The 18406-nt window shown below is 44.6% G+C and overlaps 1 protein-coding gene and 1 long non-coding RNA gene across 3 annotated transcripts in view; one reads left to right on the top strand and one right to left on the bottom strand.

Annotated features, from left to right (window-relative positions):
- Positions 1-18133, bottom strand: part of LOC138521371 (uncharacterized) — a 347313-nt gene extending 329180 nt beyond the window's left edge. The window contains exon 1 of the long non-coding RNA XR_011283029.1: positions 18003-18133. This is a non-coding gene — a long non-coding RNA (uncharacterized lncRNA). The remainder of the gene's footprint in view (positions 1-18002) is intronic.
- GOSR2 (golgi SNAP receptor complex member 2) overlaps positions 18082-18406 on the top strand; it is a 176073-nt gene continuing 175748 nt past the window's right edge. The window contains exon 1 of one of the 2 annotated variants that reach the window (XM_069634156.1): positions 18082-18349. In XM_069634156.1, coding sequence (XP_069490257.1) covers positions 18321-18349 — 29 coding nt within the window. In that variant the 5' untranslated portion in view covers positions 18082-18320. The remainder of the gene's footprint in view (positions 18350-18406) is intronic. The other variant, XM_069634158.1, reaches the window with a different exon arrangement.

The following is an 18406-nucleotide window of genomic DNA, read 5'->3' as shown; positions in this document are numbered from 1 at the left end:
GAACTTTTGGGAGACTCCTCCACGAAGCCGGTGAAGAAGGCGCGAGTGGAGTAGACGGAGACCACCGTGAGGCTTCAGAATTCGTAGGAAGGTGTCGCATCCGGGGCCACAGGAAATATAGAAAGGTGGTGCCGCCATCCCCCGGGCAGCCTGGGACTTAACTGAAAGGGGTGCGTTTTTCCTGGGTTGCCTGTAAGGGTGTTGAGGTGCCACGCGATTTGGGGTGGCGGTCCAGGATTCCCCGGGGGTGCCCTGGTCCGCGTACCTCCAGGAGGGGGGGTGGTCCAAGCAATGGGTAACATTACAAAAGGGAGGGGGGTCTGAGGGGAGTATTTGATGTTGATCCATGAGTGGGGGGGGGGGCTCGGAAAGGTGTGGTTTTTTCAGGTTGCTGGCGGCCCTGGTGGAGGTGGCCCATGGTGGCCTGGTTGTGCCACAACTTGATGTTGCAGTTATTCCAGGCGGTCGGAAAGGAGGGGATCTAGAGAGAAGGAGGGGTGTTCTGTTGTGGGGTTCTGGGTGTGTTTTTTTATTCTAACCATTTGGAGATCCGATTACTTGGATTGTGATGCACGTTTCGTGGGGCCATTGGAGAATCAGTCGGGAGTGTCATCTCAAGGGAGTTTGAGCTCCCGGGGATCAAAGGCTAGTCTTGAATTACTTGATGGCCGATTGTAATCATCCGCTGATGCTGGGCTCTTTAAACATGCAAGGTCTAACTCTCCCTATAAAAGGTCCTTGGTGGTGAAGGAGTTTAATAGGCTGAGTCTTGATGTTTTATTTCTTCAGGTGACCCCGTGGTCCGACCAAGACATGGTAAAGGTCCAATTAGGGATCCCCCTTAGAGTTCCAGGGCCTGGGAGGTGTACCTGCAATGATCTCCTGCTGAAGGACAGGGAGCTAGCTCAGGTTATTCTAACTGCCATAAAAGAGTTCTTCGAATTCTATGATGGGCAGGTGGGTTTGGAAGGGGACTGGGAAGCCTTCAAGGCCACAATCAGAGGTGTCGTTATAGGGCTGGGAGCAGCAAGGAAGCGGGAGAGTGTTAGGGAGGAGAGGCTCCTTAGGGATAAAAGTGAAGCTATTCAGCCGGGGGGCAATTTAAAGTCCCAGATATCTCCGGGGAAGTGGGCTGAGCTCCAGCAACTTAAAGCGAAACTCGCATCTCTCCTTGAGGGACAAACGGAAAGGAAGCTGTCCTTCCTTAAACAAAAATACATGGAGAAGGGTGAAAAAGCTGATAAAATCTTGGCGTGGAAGCTTCGTGAGCTCAGGGAGAGTAGGAGGGTGAACACCTGGCTACTACGATAGCCACAGAAAAACCCAAACCAGGGGTTTTCGACAAGCGGCTCTCCAGATGTTTAGAACTGCAACTCCACTGGTGTCTCAACATTGACTATGTTTGGTAGGGTTGATGGGAATTCTAGTCCAAAATATCTGGAGAGCCAAAGGTTTCAGACCTCTGACCCAAACCAACCGCAAAAGAAGTGCAAGGGACACTTAAAGTCCTACTGATTGGGAGTGCTTTCTTTTTTTAACCCGCCAGGAGATGGAACCTCATGGTAGTAAGGGATGGACTGACTGACGTAAGGTCATCAAGCAAGGTGAATGGGATTAACATTTCCTGCCATTATGTCAAGTCCCCTCTGAATCCTAGGATATATTGTGTTACAAAATAAACTCAGTTGAAACCTACTTTCTGAGTGTCGAGTAGTTTGTCTATTGGCGGTGACAGAACTCATTGGCTCTAGATGCATGATGCACTTCCTGTCCAGGATTCTCCTGAAATCGACACAACCGTGGTCTATCCGATCAGATCAAGAAACCATCATGGGACCTCACGCTGTACCACTTTTCTACATTCTGCACTGCAGTTAAGGCTCTGCCATTATAGTATCACACACAGGTACTAGGCATACTACCACGCTATGGGATGAGTCACGGGGGAGGGCAGGTTCCTTTTCGAACTGCTGCAGACGGTGTCCTACTGTGATTTTAACTTGATCCGATTTTGTTCTTAGATGCCCTCTATAGGTATTTCACAGACAGGTGCCCGAGGGTAATTTTGCCTGGTGTGATTTTGCTCCGACGTGTCCAACTGTGATTTGCTCCACCATGATTTTGCTCCTAGATGCCCCACCATGACTATGCCTACCATAGGTCCCCACTGTGACATTACCTTTGGAGCAGTTTTGCTCCATTATTAACTTAGCACTCATTGCTGCCTGCTCCTCTCTGTCTTCTCCGTCGTTTCTCACTGTGATACAGGACCAGGTGATGCACACTGTCCATTGCCAGGGATACTATCTAATTCCACAGTGCCTCACGACTTCTACTTATAAGTACCCTAAACGAGATGCACAACTTCATCACAGCCTCACCTGATGGATACTCCAAAGACCCAGTGGGGTTGACACTGACAGTCTCTGCACGAACATGCTCAACTTCTACATTCCAACACACAATATGTACACCAACCAGGCCACATATGGCAATTGAACTGCGATCCCAACAGACATCAAAACACTTCACTTACAACAAACTTTTATAAATCAAACTCTAGACCAACACAACATTGCACTATAAAAAAAACACCATCTCTTTTTCAGATCGTGAGTGTCAAGAGATCATGCGAATATCAGCAGAATGTGCTATAAAGTCCAATAACATAATACGAAGCCTTGTGTACTGCCTTAGAATTACAATGTGTGTTACCTAAAAAATAAACAGGGATGTGTAGAGCATGAATGTATTCCTGCCATAAAGCAGACAAAAATGTATTTTAGCTGCCATTAAAATGCATTAGCAAAACACAGGAGGTGATGGCTGGAAGGTTTAGAATTAATCTTAACCTTTGGAATTGCTCTAGGCAACCCTCCAGACCATCGTCTATCGCCTGCCAAGCCATTGCAGAAGGGGAAAGACCCAATGCAAATCAGGCCTGGCCCCACGCCAAAAGTGGCAGTCTAGCCAAACTGCTAGATCACATTCCTTCTGCACACGACCACAAGCATCTCCAGACATATTTCGGCCATGTTGGCCCTCACCAGTGAGGAGTAGCTTGGGTCTGTAGTCCCAGCAGGTACAGGACCCACGCTGCAGGCCTACAACCCAAACTACTCCTCACTGATGATGCCCAATGAGGCCGAAACATATATGGGGATGCTTGTGGTCTCGTGCAGAAGGGATGTGACTTAGCAGTTCGGGTGAAACTGCCACGTCGGAGGTGGGACCAAGCCTGATTTGCATAGGTCTTTCCCCCTTCTGTAATGGCTTGGCAGGCAAAGAACGATAGCCTGGCAGGTTGCCCAGAGCAATTGCCAGAGGTTTAAGATTTATTCTAAACCAATGCTTTAAATGGGCCGGTCCTACCCGGCCTTCAGCACCTGCACTTCTTATTTTTGAGCATTTGAGTACCTGCACTTCTCAACACCTGAAGGAGAGTACGGTACTCAATTATATTGTAAGGTGAAAATGAAAGCTTTTCATTTCACTTCATTGCAACGTAAAGGACTAAACTCCTGCAGACTTTGTCAGGGAAAGCAGCAGCCTCCCTCCTCCTCTCTCCACCACCCACAGTGCCCATAATATCCTGTCAGGGCCAACCCTGCAGAAAAAAGGAGACACAAACATGTATCTACTGTACTCTCAGCACAACAGGCGCAGAACACGGTTTTGCTAAGGGGGCTTAACCTTTTACCATTGGTGTCCTTTAATGGGAAGCCTGTAAAATTACATTTTAAGTTTCTTTGTTATTAGCAGTGCCTATTCGTATATGCAAATGTTTAAGTAATTGGAGTTGTGATGGATTGTTTTTGACTGAAAACTCATACACATCTCCAGTTACATACTGAATTTTTTATTAGGCAGTGAAAGCGAGCAATAATAAAACTCCCCTTCTAAACTTGCTTACAGCTATGACATCTGCTAGTTTGATACGCAAAAAAGAAAATCTCATTTAATATAGCTATTCAAACTTTCTTAGCACAGTGCATAACAACAAACTGGAAGTTTGAGAGTAAGAATCTCAGATACACTGCTTTACCAAAGTGTGCGCTGCTTAGCACATAATATAATCACATGGGCATTACCTGCAAACAGGGTGTGCCTAAAAGGGTCCTAGGCCCAAGGACCTGCGCCAAAACGGCTGGCACCGAAAGCGCAGCGCGGAATGCCCGGCTTCATAGTTTGTTGAGTACCTACGGTGCTTTCAGTGGGCCGGGGCTGAGCCCCGGCAGTCTCAAAAAAGTGAGGCTGAGCCCCCGGTCCCACCACGCTGCGCTGGGTCATTATCCTGCCGCAGCCTCGACGGGAAATGAGCCCGTCACCATGATTGAGTCAGGCAGCTGTGACTGACAGAAGTGCAAGCCAACCACAGCGTCACCCAAACTGTTTCAGCGACGCTGTGGCTGGCTGGCACTTCTTAGGATTTTTCAAAAAATCAGGGTGAGAGATCACATATAAGGTTCGTTGTTGCGTTATTACACACTCCTATATTGAAAGACTGATAAATGGAACTGACATTTTTTTGGACCCTTTGTTGTTTATTTCGCAAGACAATTTCTCAGTGTTTATACATTTTTACAAGACAAACCCAAAAACGGACAACTGTTTCACTTTGGCAAAGTCATAGTACTACTGTGTACCATCCTCTTCGATGCAGAAGATTTAACTCAAAACAATGCACATTTTCTATCATACACGATACAGTATTTACAAACAAGCATGTGCTTTCCAGGGCATGGTGCAACTCTGGAGTACCAAACCAAGACGTAATGTGACATAAAAAAACAAGACTTTGTGACAGGAAGGTGGACACTATAATGGTTCGGGGAAATGTAGCTATTTCTTGAAGCTTTTAGTGAGAGTGGCCTTCTTTGGTACAGGGGGGGGAAGTGTTCTCCGAGTCCGTAGGGTATCTGTCAAGGGATAATGGCAGTTGGAAGTGTGTGTTAGAACGATGTGTGATCTCGATATAGGACTATTTAATAACTTAAGATTCTTACGATGCTCAGTTGAGCTAAAAACGCCAATGTCCCAATTTGGAACACTGGTGTGGAGCTTACCGTCATAAACAAATGCTGCAGTAAGTATTTGTAAACAGGTTCCTCTATAATTGGCGGCGGCTGCTTGTTCAACAATGCTCCATGTCCACCACATGGGTGTTGAAGAATCCAGTGACTCTCTATAAGATCAAATAATGAAAAGGGAAAAGTAGTGCCTGTGTCAGTATAGGCTTGTTGCTCTGCCCAGTGACTACTCTATTCATTATCGGGGGACAAAAATCTCTTCCCTCATATGTACGTGACTAAACACATCTATTGAGAGGTTCAGCTCGGAGTTCAAAACGTGTATTGGTACCAGTCTTGATGCGTGGATCTGCGGATAAACATATTGAAGACTAGTGTCATCCAATGTTCTCTGTGCGAATCTTACCGTCACCCCAATTGTGACTAATACAAATTCGGGTTTGTGCACGCTGTAGAAACAGCCCGTCTGCGGTTGGGTCATGCATGTGGTATGCGTTCCGTGTGATATAGTCATGCATTACATAGAGGCGAGGGTATGTCTGTTTGTGAATACGTGAGTAGTCCGGATCCACGGGTCCCGGGAGGAGTGTCATGTTCGGGTGGTGGGGACTTGTGACACGGCAGATTAATTAGTGCCGGGCAATCTAATGTGACTAGAATAGGAACGTTGCGATGTGCAGCCCAAGTGATTGCCGTATTACTTACTTGTAGAGGAGTCAAGCCGGACCCGCGCGCTTGCCTCATATGTGCAGATTCTTGCAGCAGTGCTGAGTTGCTGGGGCGACGCTGCTAAAGCTAAACTAACTATTCGCCTCGTAGTCCCTCCCCTACTGGTGGCGTCCAATCCAGAGTGGACAAATGGACCAATGGGGAGAGGGGTGGGCGCACCAAAGCGCGCTGTCATAAACTGTGATGAGCTGCCGGTACTTTGGAATTGTATCGAGTGTAATGTCCGGCGATCATGCGTGGAGCAAAAAGCTTCATGTTTCGAGTGGTAGTCATCATGTAGGACTCGTGTTGTATTGCCCTGCGCCATCTACTGGCATACCAAGGTGGCCTGCCATCGTTGATGAGAGGCATGCTGGGACGTGTAGTTCTCATGTGCAAGAGCCTATAAAGTGATTCTCAAATCAATGGTGTGGACCCTTTTGATGTTATGTTCCGCTTTTAAAAGTCGGAGTATATTGGAATAAAATAGATCTGAACAAATAGTCGCCTATGCAGTGTGCATAATATCTCACATCACTTTAACTTGTATGACACAAATATTACATTTGGATAGAGACATAATGCATTTGAAAAAACACACATTTTGCATTGGCATACAGCATGGGCAATCTGAATTTTGCAGCTCAAGTCTTACATTTGGAGAGGCCTAATGCATTTTATATCTTATATTGCCCTGCGCCATCTACTGGCATACCATAGTGGCCTGCCATCGTGGATGAGGCATGCTGGGACGTGTAGTTCTCATCAGCAAGAGCCTATAAAGAGATTCTCAAATCAATGGTGTGTGCGGACCCTTCTGATGTTATGTCACGCTTTTAAAAGTCAGAGTATATTGGAATACAACAGATCTGAGCAAATAGTCGCCCTTGCAGTGTGTATATTATCTCACATCCCTTGGAATTGTACAACATAAATATTACATTTGGATAGAGACATAATGCATTTGAAAAAACACACATTTTGCATTGGCTTAAAACATGGGCAATCTGAATTGTGCAGCTCAAGTCTTAGATTTGGAGAGACCTAATGCATTTTGAAAGAGAACACATATTTCAATCGATAAACCCAATGGGAAATTGTGAAAGATCAAGAATGCAAAAATGAAACGATACTGATGTGTAATGAATTTCTTGTCCAATTTCGGAATGTGTTTTTACTCATATCATTGAATGTTGGGGCGTAGAGAATTACTGGCATGCAATCATTATCAATGTCCCTCTCTCTCAAATGCCTGACATGGGTAAAACATGAGTTTTTGGTTTGTACATTTGGCTCTAGTAGGATCAATGGCTCTGATGGGCCCTGTATTCAGTCTAAGACTGTGTTCTTAGAGCATATTTATGTCCTCTCTCTCTGCTTTTTTTTAAATTCCAGAAATGCTTCCATTCCACTGTGATATTTAATCCATGTTTTAGTGTCCAGTCTATGTACCCACTGCTGTTCCAATTTTGTGAGGGATAGATTGATGTCGCTGCCTCTTTTTTGTGGGGACAATTGTTGTAAAATCGTCCAGGTTAGATCCTCATTGGTATGTCTAAATCTCACGAAATGGTCTACAAGTGGTTTATCTGCCACCTTATTTTTGATACATGACCTATGCTCACATAAACGTTGTTTAATGGATCTGATGGTTTTGCCGATGTAGATTAGATCGCAGGGGGATCTGATGACATAGATGACGAATTTGCGTTCGCAGTTGGTGTGGTTTCTGAGGGTCCAATGGAAAACCTTGTGTGGAAATGTTTTGCTTGATTTCGGGTATTTGCAGGCCACACATTGACCAAAGCTAAAATTGCCCACCACAGGTGGTAGATTCTATAGTGTGTTTGTTTCTTTGTCAGGTTCGCTAAATGTGTGCACCAATGTGTCCCTCAGGTTTTTATTTTTCTTAAAAGCAAACATGGGTTTCCTGTATAAAGAACGCTCGTTCTGGATGAGGTACCAATGTTTGTTGATGGATGCTTTTGTCAAATTACTGAGAGGGTTGTATGTAGTGACACATACAGTCCTATTTATAGGATGTTCCTCTTTTGCTGTGAGACAGATCTCTCGCTCCGTTTTAGCTGCTCTCTTTTTGGCCATTTTAATGGACTTCTTGGGGTAGCCTCTCTCAGTGAGGCGTGTTTGCAATTGCTTCGCATGAAATTCATATATGTCTCTTTCTGTGCAGTTTCTTCATACGCAGAGAAATTGACCATATGGTAAATTGTACTTTAGTCCTTCTGGGTGGTAGCAAGAGAAATGCAGGAGACTATTCGTGTCCATAGGTTTTCTAAAGAGTTCGGTCTTGAGGCTGTTGCCAGATCGGTAGATGTGGAGGTCTAGAACATTTACTGTTTGGTGGTGCCATTCTATGGTGAATCTTATGTGGTCATTGCGTAAATTGAGCCATTTGTGGAAGGCTAATTGATCTTCTTTCGTGCCCTCCCATATCAAAAAGACGTCATCTATGTATCGTCGCCATAGTTTAATGTTCCATTTGTAGGTTTGTTTGTTTGTTTTATTATTTATAATGTGCATCATACCCTAGGGTAACAGGGCGCAGCAGTTACAAGTATATGCGAAGCTTAGTTACACAGAAATGTATACAGTTTACATACAGGTAATAATTACAAGGGTGTATATACAGAGGGTGCTTATTTACAGGCATAGTATACAGCAAATAATATGCAAGCAGTTACCAGAGGGCATTACATACAGAATAAAATCGGGTGAAGGGAGATAATTACAAGGATACTAGCATAGAAGTGAAGATATCATATCATATGGTGGGTACCATGCCGGTGGCCGATCAGTTCTAACTGTATCCTAAGCAGTGGTTATTAATGCTGGTTATTAGATGACAACAATATGATGGTGTTGGATCTAAACTTGTGGTAAGATTGTTCTGTTCTCAAGCTGGGAGGCAGAGAATTCCATAGTTTGGTCGCTTTCACCGGGAAGCTGTTACCTCTAATTGTGGATTGTTTGAAGCATGGTATGGAGAGTCTATCTCTGTTGGCTAGTCTTACTGGTCTCATGGAGGTCTGTTTGTGGAATCTCTCCGCGAAGTAGATAGGTGCGGCATTGTTGAGAGATTTGTGGGTAAGCGACAGAGTTTTTAGGAGGACTTTGTCGTAGGTTGGGATCCAGTTGTTCTGTCGACAGATCTCTGAAACGTGGTCTCTTCTGGAGATGCCTAAAGCCACTCTAAGGGCATTATTTTGTAAAGTTTGGATTCTTTTGATGGGGGGCTTTAGTCAATCCTAGGTAAAGGGCATTACAGTAATGCAGGCGCGACAGGATTAGGGCTCTGGCCAGAGTGATGCAGCTGCTATTAGAGAGGAATGGCTTGCCAGTGCGTATCAGTTTGCACGTGTAGGCCATGGAGGATGCTAGGGAGTTGACCTAGTGAATGAAAGGTTTGAGTCAAGGTAAAAGCCAAGTGTTTTTACCTTGCGTTCTACTTTTATGATGTTGCCATCGATTATGAATGAGGAGTAGATGGAACCTAGTTTTTGGTTATTTGTTATTTGGTTTAGTTTTGGTTATGGTTGTTATAGACATGGTCATCCTCATATTGGGCCATGTACAGGTGTGCCACATCTGGGGCGAAAGTAGCGCCCATACTTACTCCCTTTATTTGTTGGTAAATTTGTTTCTCAAAAAGGAAGAAGTTCATGGATAAACGGATGCATTCCAAAATGAGGTTCGTAGGTGTTGTTGTGATGTCACTTCTTTTGTTGAGACATATAGTTAATGCTTCCAGGCCTTCTTGTTGGGGGATAGAGATGTACAACAACTCCACATCCATGCAACTCGATCTTAGATAAACTGTTTGTAGTGTATTTATGGTGTCTGTCGTGTCTTTTATGTAGAAGCTCATCTGGCCTACAAAAGGTTTCATAAAGAAGTCTGTGTATAAGGATAAGGGTTCCAGAAGTGAGTCGCATGCTGACACGATCGGTCTTCCTTGGGAGTTTGGTCGCATGCTTGTGCATCTTCGATAAAATATAGAATGCCGGAATCCTGGGGTGTGTTTTGTTAAGAAATGTGTGCTCATCCTCGCAGATCCAGCCCTCCTCTTCTGCGTACTTCGTGAGGCTCATGATCTCCTCTTATATCCTCTGGGTGGGGGTCTCAGTTTAATTTTTTGTATGAAGTAGCATCTGCTAGAAGTCGTAAGCATTCTGTGTTGTACTCGGAGGTGTCCATTATCACTATACCGCCTCCTTTGTTCGCTGGTTTTATGGGGATTGATTGATCTGCATTCAGTTCACTGATAGCCTGCCTTTCTTCCCGACTGAGGTTGTCTTGATAGAAATTCTTGTGGGACAATCCCTCCATTACTGTTTTCATGACCACTTTTTCAAAAGTGTCAAATTCTACTGGGATGGTGTGAGGAGGTGGCATGAAATTGGATTTTGGTTAGAAACCCGTGATGTTTTCCTGTTTTTTCTCTCGTGTTACATCGGGACCACTTGGAGTGTCTTGATTTTTTGCTATATATACTTCGAAGAAGTATTTGAGTCTTAGATTTCAAAAAAATCTTTTCAATTCAGCCTCAGTCTGAAATGAGTCTGCTTTCGTAGGTGGCACAAAAGAAAGGCCTCTATCTAGAAGCGCTTTTTCTGAATCTTTGCGAATCCTGCAGGATAGGTTGAAGATTGGTATTTGGAGGGTTACGGCTGGTTGGAATACCATTGTCGGGTGCGCATATATTGGCCTGATTGTTGTTGTCTCCTCCTGGGGCGTCCCCGTTGGCCCCCTCTCTGAAAAAACGGGTGTTGAGGAGGCAGAGCTAAGGTGGTATTGCCGCCTGTTAGACTGGGGCCGCTGCCACTTGATGATTCTGAACTGCATAAAAAGTTGACCCCCTAGTGCGTCTGTTGTAATTGCTATATTGTTGTTGTTGCAGATCGCTATAATAGGTGTCTGTGAGGTAAGGTCCATTTGTCCACTCTGGATTGGACGCCACCAGTAGGGGAGGGACTAAGAGGCAAATATTTATAGTTTCTCTTTAGCAACGTTGCACCAGCTACTCAGCACTGCTGCAAGAATCCGCACGTACGAGGCAGGCGTGCGGGTCCGGCTTGACTCCTCTACAAGTAAACAATACGGCAATCACTTGGGCTGCACATCGCAGCGTTCCTATTCTAATCACATTAGATTGCCCGGCACTAATTAATCTGCCGTGTCACGAGTCCCCACCACCCGAACATGACACTCCTCCGGGAGCTGTGGATCTGGACTACTCACGTATTCACAAAACAGACATACCGTCGCCTCTATGTAATGCATGACTATATCACACGGAACGGATACCACATGCATGACCCAACCGCAGACGGGCCGTTTCTACAACGTGCACAACCCCGAATTTGTATTAGTCACAATTGGGCTGACTGGTAGGATTTGCATGGAGAACATTGGATGACACTAGTCTTCAATATGTTTATCCGCAGATCCACAAATCAAGACTGGTACCAATACACGTTTTGAACTCTGAGCTGGACCTCTCAATAGATGTGTTTAGTCACGTACACATGAGGGAAGAGATTTTTGTCCCCGATAATAGAGTAATCACTGGGCACAGCAACAAGCCTATACTGACACAGGCACTCCTTTATCTTTTGATTATTTGATCTTATAGAGAGACACTGGATTCTTCAACACCCATGTGGTGGACATGGAGCATTATTGAAAAAGCAGCCCCCGCCAATTATAGAGGGACCGGTTTATGAGTATTTATCGCAGCATTTGTTTATGACGGTAAGCTCTACACCAGCGTTCCACATTGGGACATTGGCGATTTTAGCTCAATTGAGCATCTAATAAGAATCTTAAGTTATTAAATAGTCCTATATCGAGATCACACATCATTCTAACATACACTTCCAACTGACATTATCCCTTGACAGATACCCTACGGACTCTGAGAACACTTCTCCCACATCCTGAAGAAGGCCACTCTCCCTAAAAGCTTCAAGAAAAGCTACATTTGCCCGAAACATTATAGTGTCGACCTTCCTGTCACAACGTCTTGTTTTTTTATGTCACATTACGTCTTGGTTTGGTACTTCAGAGTTGCAGCATGCCCTGGAAAGCACATGCTTGTTTGTAAATACTGTATCATGTATGATACTAAAATGTGCATTGTTTTGAGTTAAATCCTCTGCATCCAGGAGGATGGTACACAGTGGTACTATCACTTTGCCAAAGTGAGAGTTATCTGTTTTTGGGATTGTCTGGTAAAAATGTATAAACACTAAGAAATTGTCTTGCGAAATAAACAACAATGGGTCAAAAAAAATGTTGGTAACCCCAACAGTTCCGTTTACCAGTCTTTCAATATATGAGTATGTAATAATGCAAAAAAGAACCTTATATGTGATCTCTCCCCCTGATTTTTTAAAAAATACTACGCTTTACCCACCTGGGCATATCAGGGCCTAGCCAGGAGCCCTTGTTATTTTTTTTGCTGGCACTTCTATCAGTCACAGCTGTCTGCAGGAAACATACTGCAGCGTCTCCAAACTGTAACTTCCTCTCCTGACCCTCCGATGAAGTTACAGTCCCTTTGTTGCCTGTGGGCAGAATCATGCCCACACCTCCCTCCCCAGGTTACCGAAGCGACTTTGACCCTCGGGGAACCTGGGGCTGTGTGCTGCAGATTCGATCACGAAGCCCACAATTGAACAGACCCAGTTTATTTATTTATGCATTTTTTGTCGGATATGTGTATTCGACAAACAATGCATAAATAAACCAGCTCGTCGTCTGTTCCCACTCTGCGCACAACGTGGTTAATTTATTTATTTATTCATTGTTTGCTGGATACACGTATCCGACAAACAATGCATACATAAATAAATAAATCAGGTCTGTTCAAGGAGCGAAACCAAAGGTGTGAGAACAGAGAAAGGAACAAGTAGGTAGCAGTGAAGTAAGGTGAGGGGGCGGGCGGGAAAAGAAGTAGAGTAACAAGTGAGACTGAAGAACAGAGGGAAAAGTAGGAGAGGACAGAGTGACAAAGAAAAGTGGTGAAAAGAAGCGATGCAAAGAGGGGAACAACAGAGAGAGGGAGATAAAAGAGGAAAGGAAACGGGGAAGGAGAGAAAAGAGCAGATTGATGAAAAAGAGAGCTAAATAGGGAAAAGCTGTGGTATGAAGAGAAACAAAGAGGAGAGGGCGGTAGGGAAGAGATCCAGAAAAGCATAAGAAAAACAGAGAGGAAGAAAGGCAAGCAAGGGGAATGAAGGAACAGAAAAAATGAAGGAGCAAAGGGAGGGAAAAGAACAAGAGTAACTACGGGGTGAGAGAAGGTTGAATCATGGAAAATATTTGACGGAAAAGGGCACAGGAATTACCAACGAAGTAGAAGAGCAGATTAATGATGAAAGGCGAGAGTGAAAAGGGGAGAAGCAAAGTACGGAGAAATGTAAGAGGAGATTCGATGTGGTAAGTAGAGGGAAAAAAAAGGAGAGAAACATTCAAATTAAATAGAGAAAAGGAAACGTGAGAAAAAAAATAAGGGGAGGAAAGATAGGGACAGAACAGAGTCGAGGGGTGCATACATTAGGGAGAAAATTATGGAAAGAGAATGAAAAGGAGGAAAGAAACAAGAAAGTGACAGAAAATGATGATGTTATGGAAGAAAGAATTAGATAAATTAGGTAAGAAAATGAGGAGAGGAAAGTCGAAGGTTAGAATGGAGAAGAGGGGTGAAGGAATGAGAGCAGAGGAGAGGAAAGAAAAGATGGGTGCAAATAGAGAAGATGGGGAAAAGAAGGAGGAAAGGAGAGATGGAAGGAGAGGAAATATAAGGGTGAGACTGGTGAAGAGGGGTGAAGGAATGAAAGAGAAGAGGAAAGGAAAGACAGGGGTAAGAATGAGAGGGAGGAGAGGAGCCATGGAAGAAGAGCAATGACAAGGGTGAGAATGCCGAAGAGGGGTGAAGGAATGGAAGAGAAGCAGGAGAGCTGGAAGAAGAGGAAATAAAGGGGTGAGAGTGGTGAAGGATTGAAAAGAGGAGGAAAGGAAAGGCAAGATGAGAATGGAGCAGAGGAGTGAAGCAATGAGAGCAAGGAAAGAGAGGAAAGGCAAGAACTGGTCGCACATGCCCTTGATATAGCAGACCTAATCATTAAAGACAAATTAGACTTTATTGCTCTAACTGAAACTTGGCTACACAATACAGCAAGCCCGTCTCTAATGCTGGCCATCCCAGATGGCTATACCATATCCAGGCAGGACCGGGTGGGCAACCGTGGCGGCGGCATCGCCATCATATCCAAAGAAAGTTTAGCTCTCAGACTAGCCCCGACTCAAACCTTGCAACCATGCAAATCCCTCACTGCCAAACTCCCTATAAATAACACCCAATCCCTCACCATCCACCTGATCTATTGACCACCTGGTCCGCTCTGGACTTTCGAGGAAGATTTGCATAGCCTACTAACTAACAACACAAAAACCACCTCACAACTACTGCTACTAGGTGACTTCAACCTAGGGTTTAATGATCCAGCAGACATACATGCCTCCACCATAGCCAGACAATCTAGATCCCAACACACTAGTTCACGAATACAACAAAATTATGTTAAATACCATGGACAAAATTGCCCCACTTAAACTTCGCACCAGCAAGCCCAAAACCCATCTAAATAAATGGTACACACCTGAACTCAAAGCCCTCCGCCTAAAAAAAGAGAAAATGTGAATCTGCTTGGAAACTATGCCCTTCCAGTGAAATGAAAGCAACTCTAGATACGATTTCTCGTCAATACAAAGCTGAAATCTGCCTAGCTAAACGGAACTCCTACAACAACCGCATTGCCAATTCCAACACAAGCATGAAGGAGCTCTTCTCCATATTGAAGGAACTTGAGTCACCCATTGGCACACCCGACACCTGCACCAAGGACCAGACCTGGTGCACAGACATCCAACAGGCTTTAGCAAATAAAATAAACACCCTACAAAATAAAATTCAACTAAAAAAAGACTCCTTAAACCTCACCAACCCTCCTACATCTCCGCCTAATGTTTTACCAAGCACACACACTAATTCATTCTCCTTCTCTAAAACTACCACCCTGGAGGTCGAGAAAATCGTACTCTCTCTCAAACCCTCAAACGGCAAAGGCGACATCTGCCCTGCACACATAATCAAGGACGCAGCTAGAGACCTATCGCCCTTCATTTCCAAACTTATAAACACATCTTTCTCCTCAGGTAGCATCCCCTCCAACTTAAAACAATCCTGGGTGCTCCCCCTCCCTAAAAAGCAGACGCTTGATCCTCTCATCCCCACTAACTACCGCCCCATCACCACGGTACCCTTTCTACTAAAATCTTGGACAAAGTGGCCTATGTCCAGATCCAAAAATACCTAGAACTACACAAATTACTAGGCTCCAGACAATCAGGTTTCCGTCCACTACACGGCACGGAAACAGCACTCATTGACTTGAAGACCCAAATTGATGATCTGAGGGACAAGGGAAAGACAGCACTCCTCCTCCTACTTGACGTCTCCGCGGCATTCGACCTTGTCGACCACAAGGTCCTCTGCAGACGCCTGGACTCAGCTGCACATTTCTCCCCAGAAGCTATCAGATGGATTGAATCCTTTCTGAGCGAGAGAACAATGAGAGTCTTCTCCCCATCAGCAGAGCAGACCCCTCTCCTATTACTTGCGGAGTCCCGCAGGGCTCATGCGTCTTTCCCACATTATACAACATCTTCACCAAACCTCTGTTCGACAATCTGGATCATCTGGGTGTCACCTACACCAACTACGCAGATGACACTCAGATTCTCCTCCCACTTTCAGGGGATCACAGCAAGGACAGAGAGTTGGTGAACAGAGTGCATCTCATCATTCAGGCATGGATGGCATCTCATGGCCTATGCCTGAATGATGACAAGACAGAGCTCATCATCCTGGGTACCCCCGCTAATATCAACAAATTAGGCCTTGAATATGCCGAATTCAACATAGACGGCAACATTATCAAAGTATCCAGGGAGATAAAAACTCTCGGCTTTTACCTGGATGCCACTATGTCATTCACTAAACAGGTCAACTCACTAGCATCCACCACTGCGTACACCTGCAAATTAATAAGAGCAGGCAGACCATTCCTGTCCAATGATAGCTGTATGATCCTGGCAAGAGCACTCATACTCTCCAGGCTCGATTATTGTAATGCCCTACATAGCGGTGCTAACAAAGCCATTACCCATAGGCTACAAATCCTACAAAATAATGCCTTGAGAGCTGCCCTCGTCATTAATATAAGAGAACACGTCTCCACTACCAGACGCCAACACAATTGGCTCTCCACTGACAATAAAATCAAACTAAAGTTGGCCTCCCTAACCCATAAAGCCCTCAACAATGCTGCCCCCAGTTATCTGATGGACAAAGTAAAGAGAAAGTCATCCATCAGACAAACAAGAACTATCAATTCCAACTGTCTGATAATTCCCAGATTTAAACTCTCTACCATTGGAGGTAACAGCTTCCCTGTGAAAGCTGCTTCATTTTGGAATTCATTGCCGCACAACCTGAGAGCCGATCAACCCTATTTGCACTTTAGAAGGAATCTCATCAGTCATTTGAACTCCAACAACCCCCATATTTAATTATACATTTTACACCTCTGTATAGATACGGATACTTTCTGTGTGAGGCCTTTGCTGTCGCCATAAACAGCCCCTGTACATATCTGTATATTTCACTCCTTGTATAGATATTGATATTTCTATGTGTGAAGATTTGTATATTCTTTTTCCTGTAATCCTTCATTGCAAATGTATGTAACTTTATCTCAACTGTATATTTCTGTAACATTGTAAGCCTCGCATATTCTTTCTGCCTGCGCCCTGCTGCCCCTGGGTATGGTGCGCCATAGAAATAAATAAATAAACAAACAAACAAACAAACAAGAAAGGGATGAAAGGGAGCCTGGAGAAGAGTTAATTGACAAAACGCTAATCGGAAGAAACTTCTTGAAATAATGCAAAATGACCTAACAGCAGCTTGACATCATTTATGCATAGACAGACTCATCACACAGGCACTCAACAACTACATGCCGGTTTCTTTTTGGTTTTCCTTGAATCTTGATTGTCCCTGCAACCTTGTTAGTATTTTGATAGGCTGAAGTGTTTGGTCCCACACATTCCCTCTACAGTCTATCATCTAAAAAAGTGGCACCTGTTCATTCCTCTTCCGATGCGCACAGCATTCATGACACAGAGCAACACCCAGGCAGGGGGGATTGCTAGCAACACATTGATAGTTGTGTTACAGCATAGACATCATCAGTCATCAAGCTCCCCCCATTGCCTGTGGCTCCAGTTTACCTCCACTGTGGTCCTTTGATACGGTAAGTGAGGCCCACTTCCAAGTTTCTACATGGTTGCTCTTGCTGGGCTACCTGAGCAACTACTTCAAAGAATTTTTGGAGGTGTTTGCAGGTGTATCCAACAATGCATAAATAAATAAACCTGGTCCTGGCTGAGCGGGAACAGTTCTTGGGTCACAAGGCCTCACCTGCATACACAACCCGGTTTATTTATGCATTGTGTACCCGGCGCACAGGCTGATTTATCTATTTAGTTTGTACCAAGAAGAATGTGTTGCGATATGCACTTAGTTATTTAGGCCGCGGCCATCACGTCTTAGACCACGCCCACCATGCAAGCCATGTTCCTGAATTTTTTTTGTATTTGTTTATTATTTATATCGTGCACCGAACTCTAGGGTAACTGGGCGCTGAATGAGCACCCCACCTCAATTTCTTACCCCACTTAAAGCACCGAGTACCTGCACTTCTTTTTTTCCGTTTAAAGCACTGTTCTAAACCTTCCAGCCACCGCTTCTTTGCTTTGCATTAAAATGCATTAGACATTAAAGTAAGGTTGCCCGCTATAAAGCGACAGCGGTATAAGAAATTCGAGGATTACCAACCCTACAAGTAGCTGCTAATGTGGCTCAGTGATGCTTGGCGGAAATATCTGTGTGTGAAATGCAACTCACGGGTTACAAATCCCGAGAATACTTGACCATTCGTTCTTTCACTATGTGAGTTTTATCTTTAAAATAACTACCATTTACAGTGCAGCAAATTAGCAACACAAATAAATCCTAAATAATATTACTTAACTAGGCACAGTTAATGTAATTTGCTGAAACACAAGAACGCTCTACCCATGGCAATAATAGAGTGCCACAATGAAAATAACTACCTGTTGGGCAAAACGTAATAGCAACGGAAGACGGGCATGCATGACTGTCGTGATCTATAAACTTCAGCCGCTGGACTTTAGTGTGAACTGCCAGGTTTATGGCAAGCTCCGGAATCCGGACTGCGTTAGCCACTTGTACCGCTAGCATATTCTTTAGAACTCAAAGCCTGCTCAATGTACCGGAAGTTACTCTGTTGCCGGCGGAAGTGTTCTTGCGTATGGTGACGTGGGCTGTCAGAGCTGGAGTTTGAGCCGCCGCCGCCGCCACGCAGAGACAAGGAGGAGGGAGCAGAGGGGAGTGCGGCACCGGCGAGCAGCATGGAGGCTCTCTATCACCAGACCAACAAGTGAGGGCGAGTCCGGGGGGGCGGGTCATACTGTATGAATGGGTTACACTGTTTGTG

Source organism: Ambystoma mexicanum, chromosome 13 (assembly GCF_040938575.1).
Source record: "Ambystoma mexicanum isolate Mex_15411 chromosome 13, UKY_AmexF1_1, whole genome shotgun sequence".
NCBI lineage: Eukaryota > Metazoa > Chordata > Amphibia > Caudata > Ambystomatidae > Ambystoma > Ambystoma mexicanum.
Note: the sequence above shows the minus strand (reverse complement) of the source record. Positions and strands in the feature narration are given on the sequence as shown.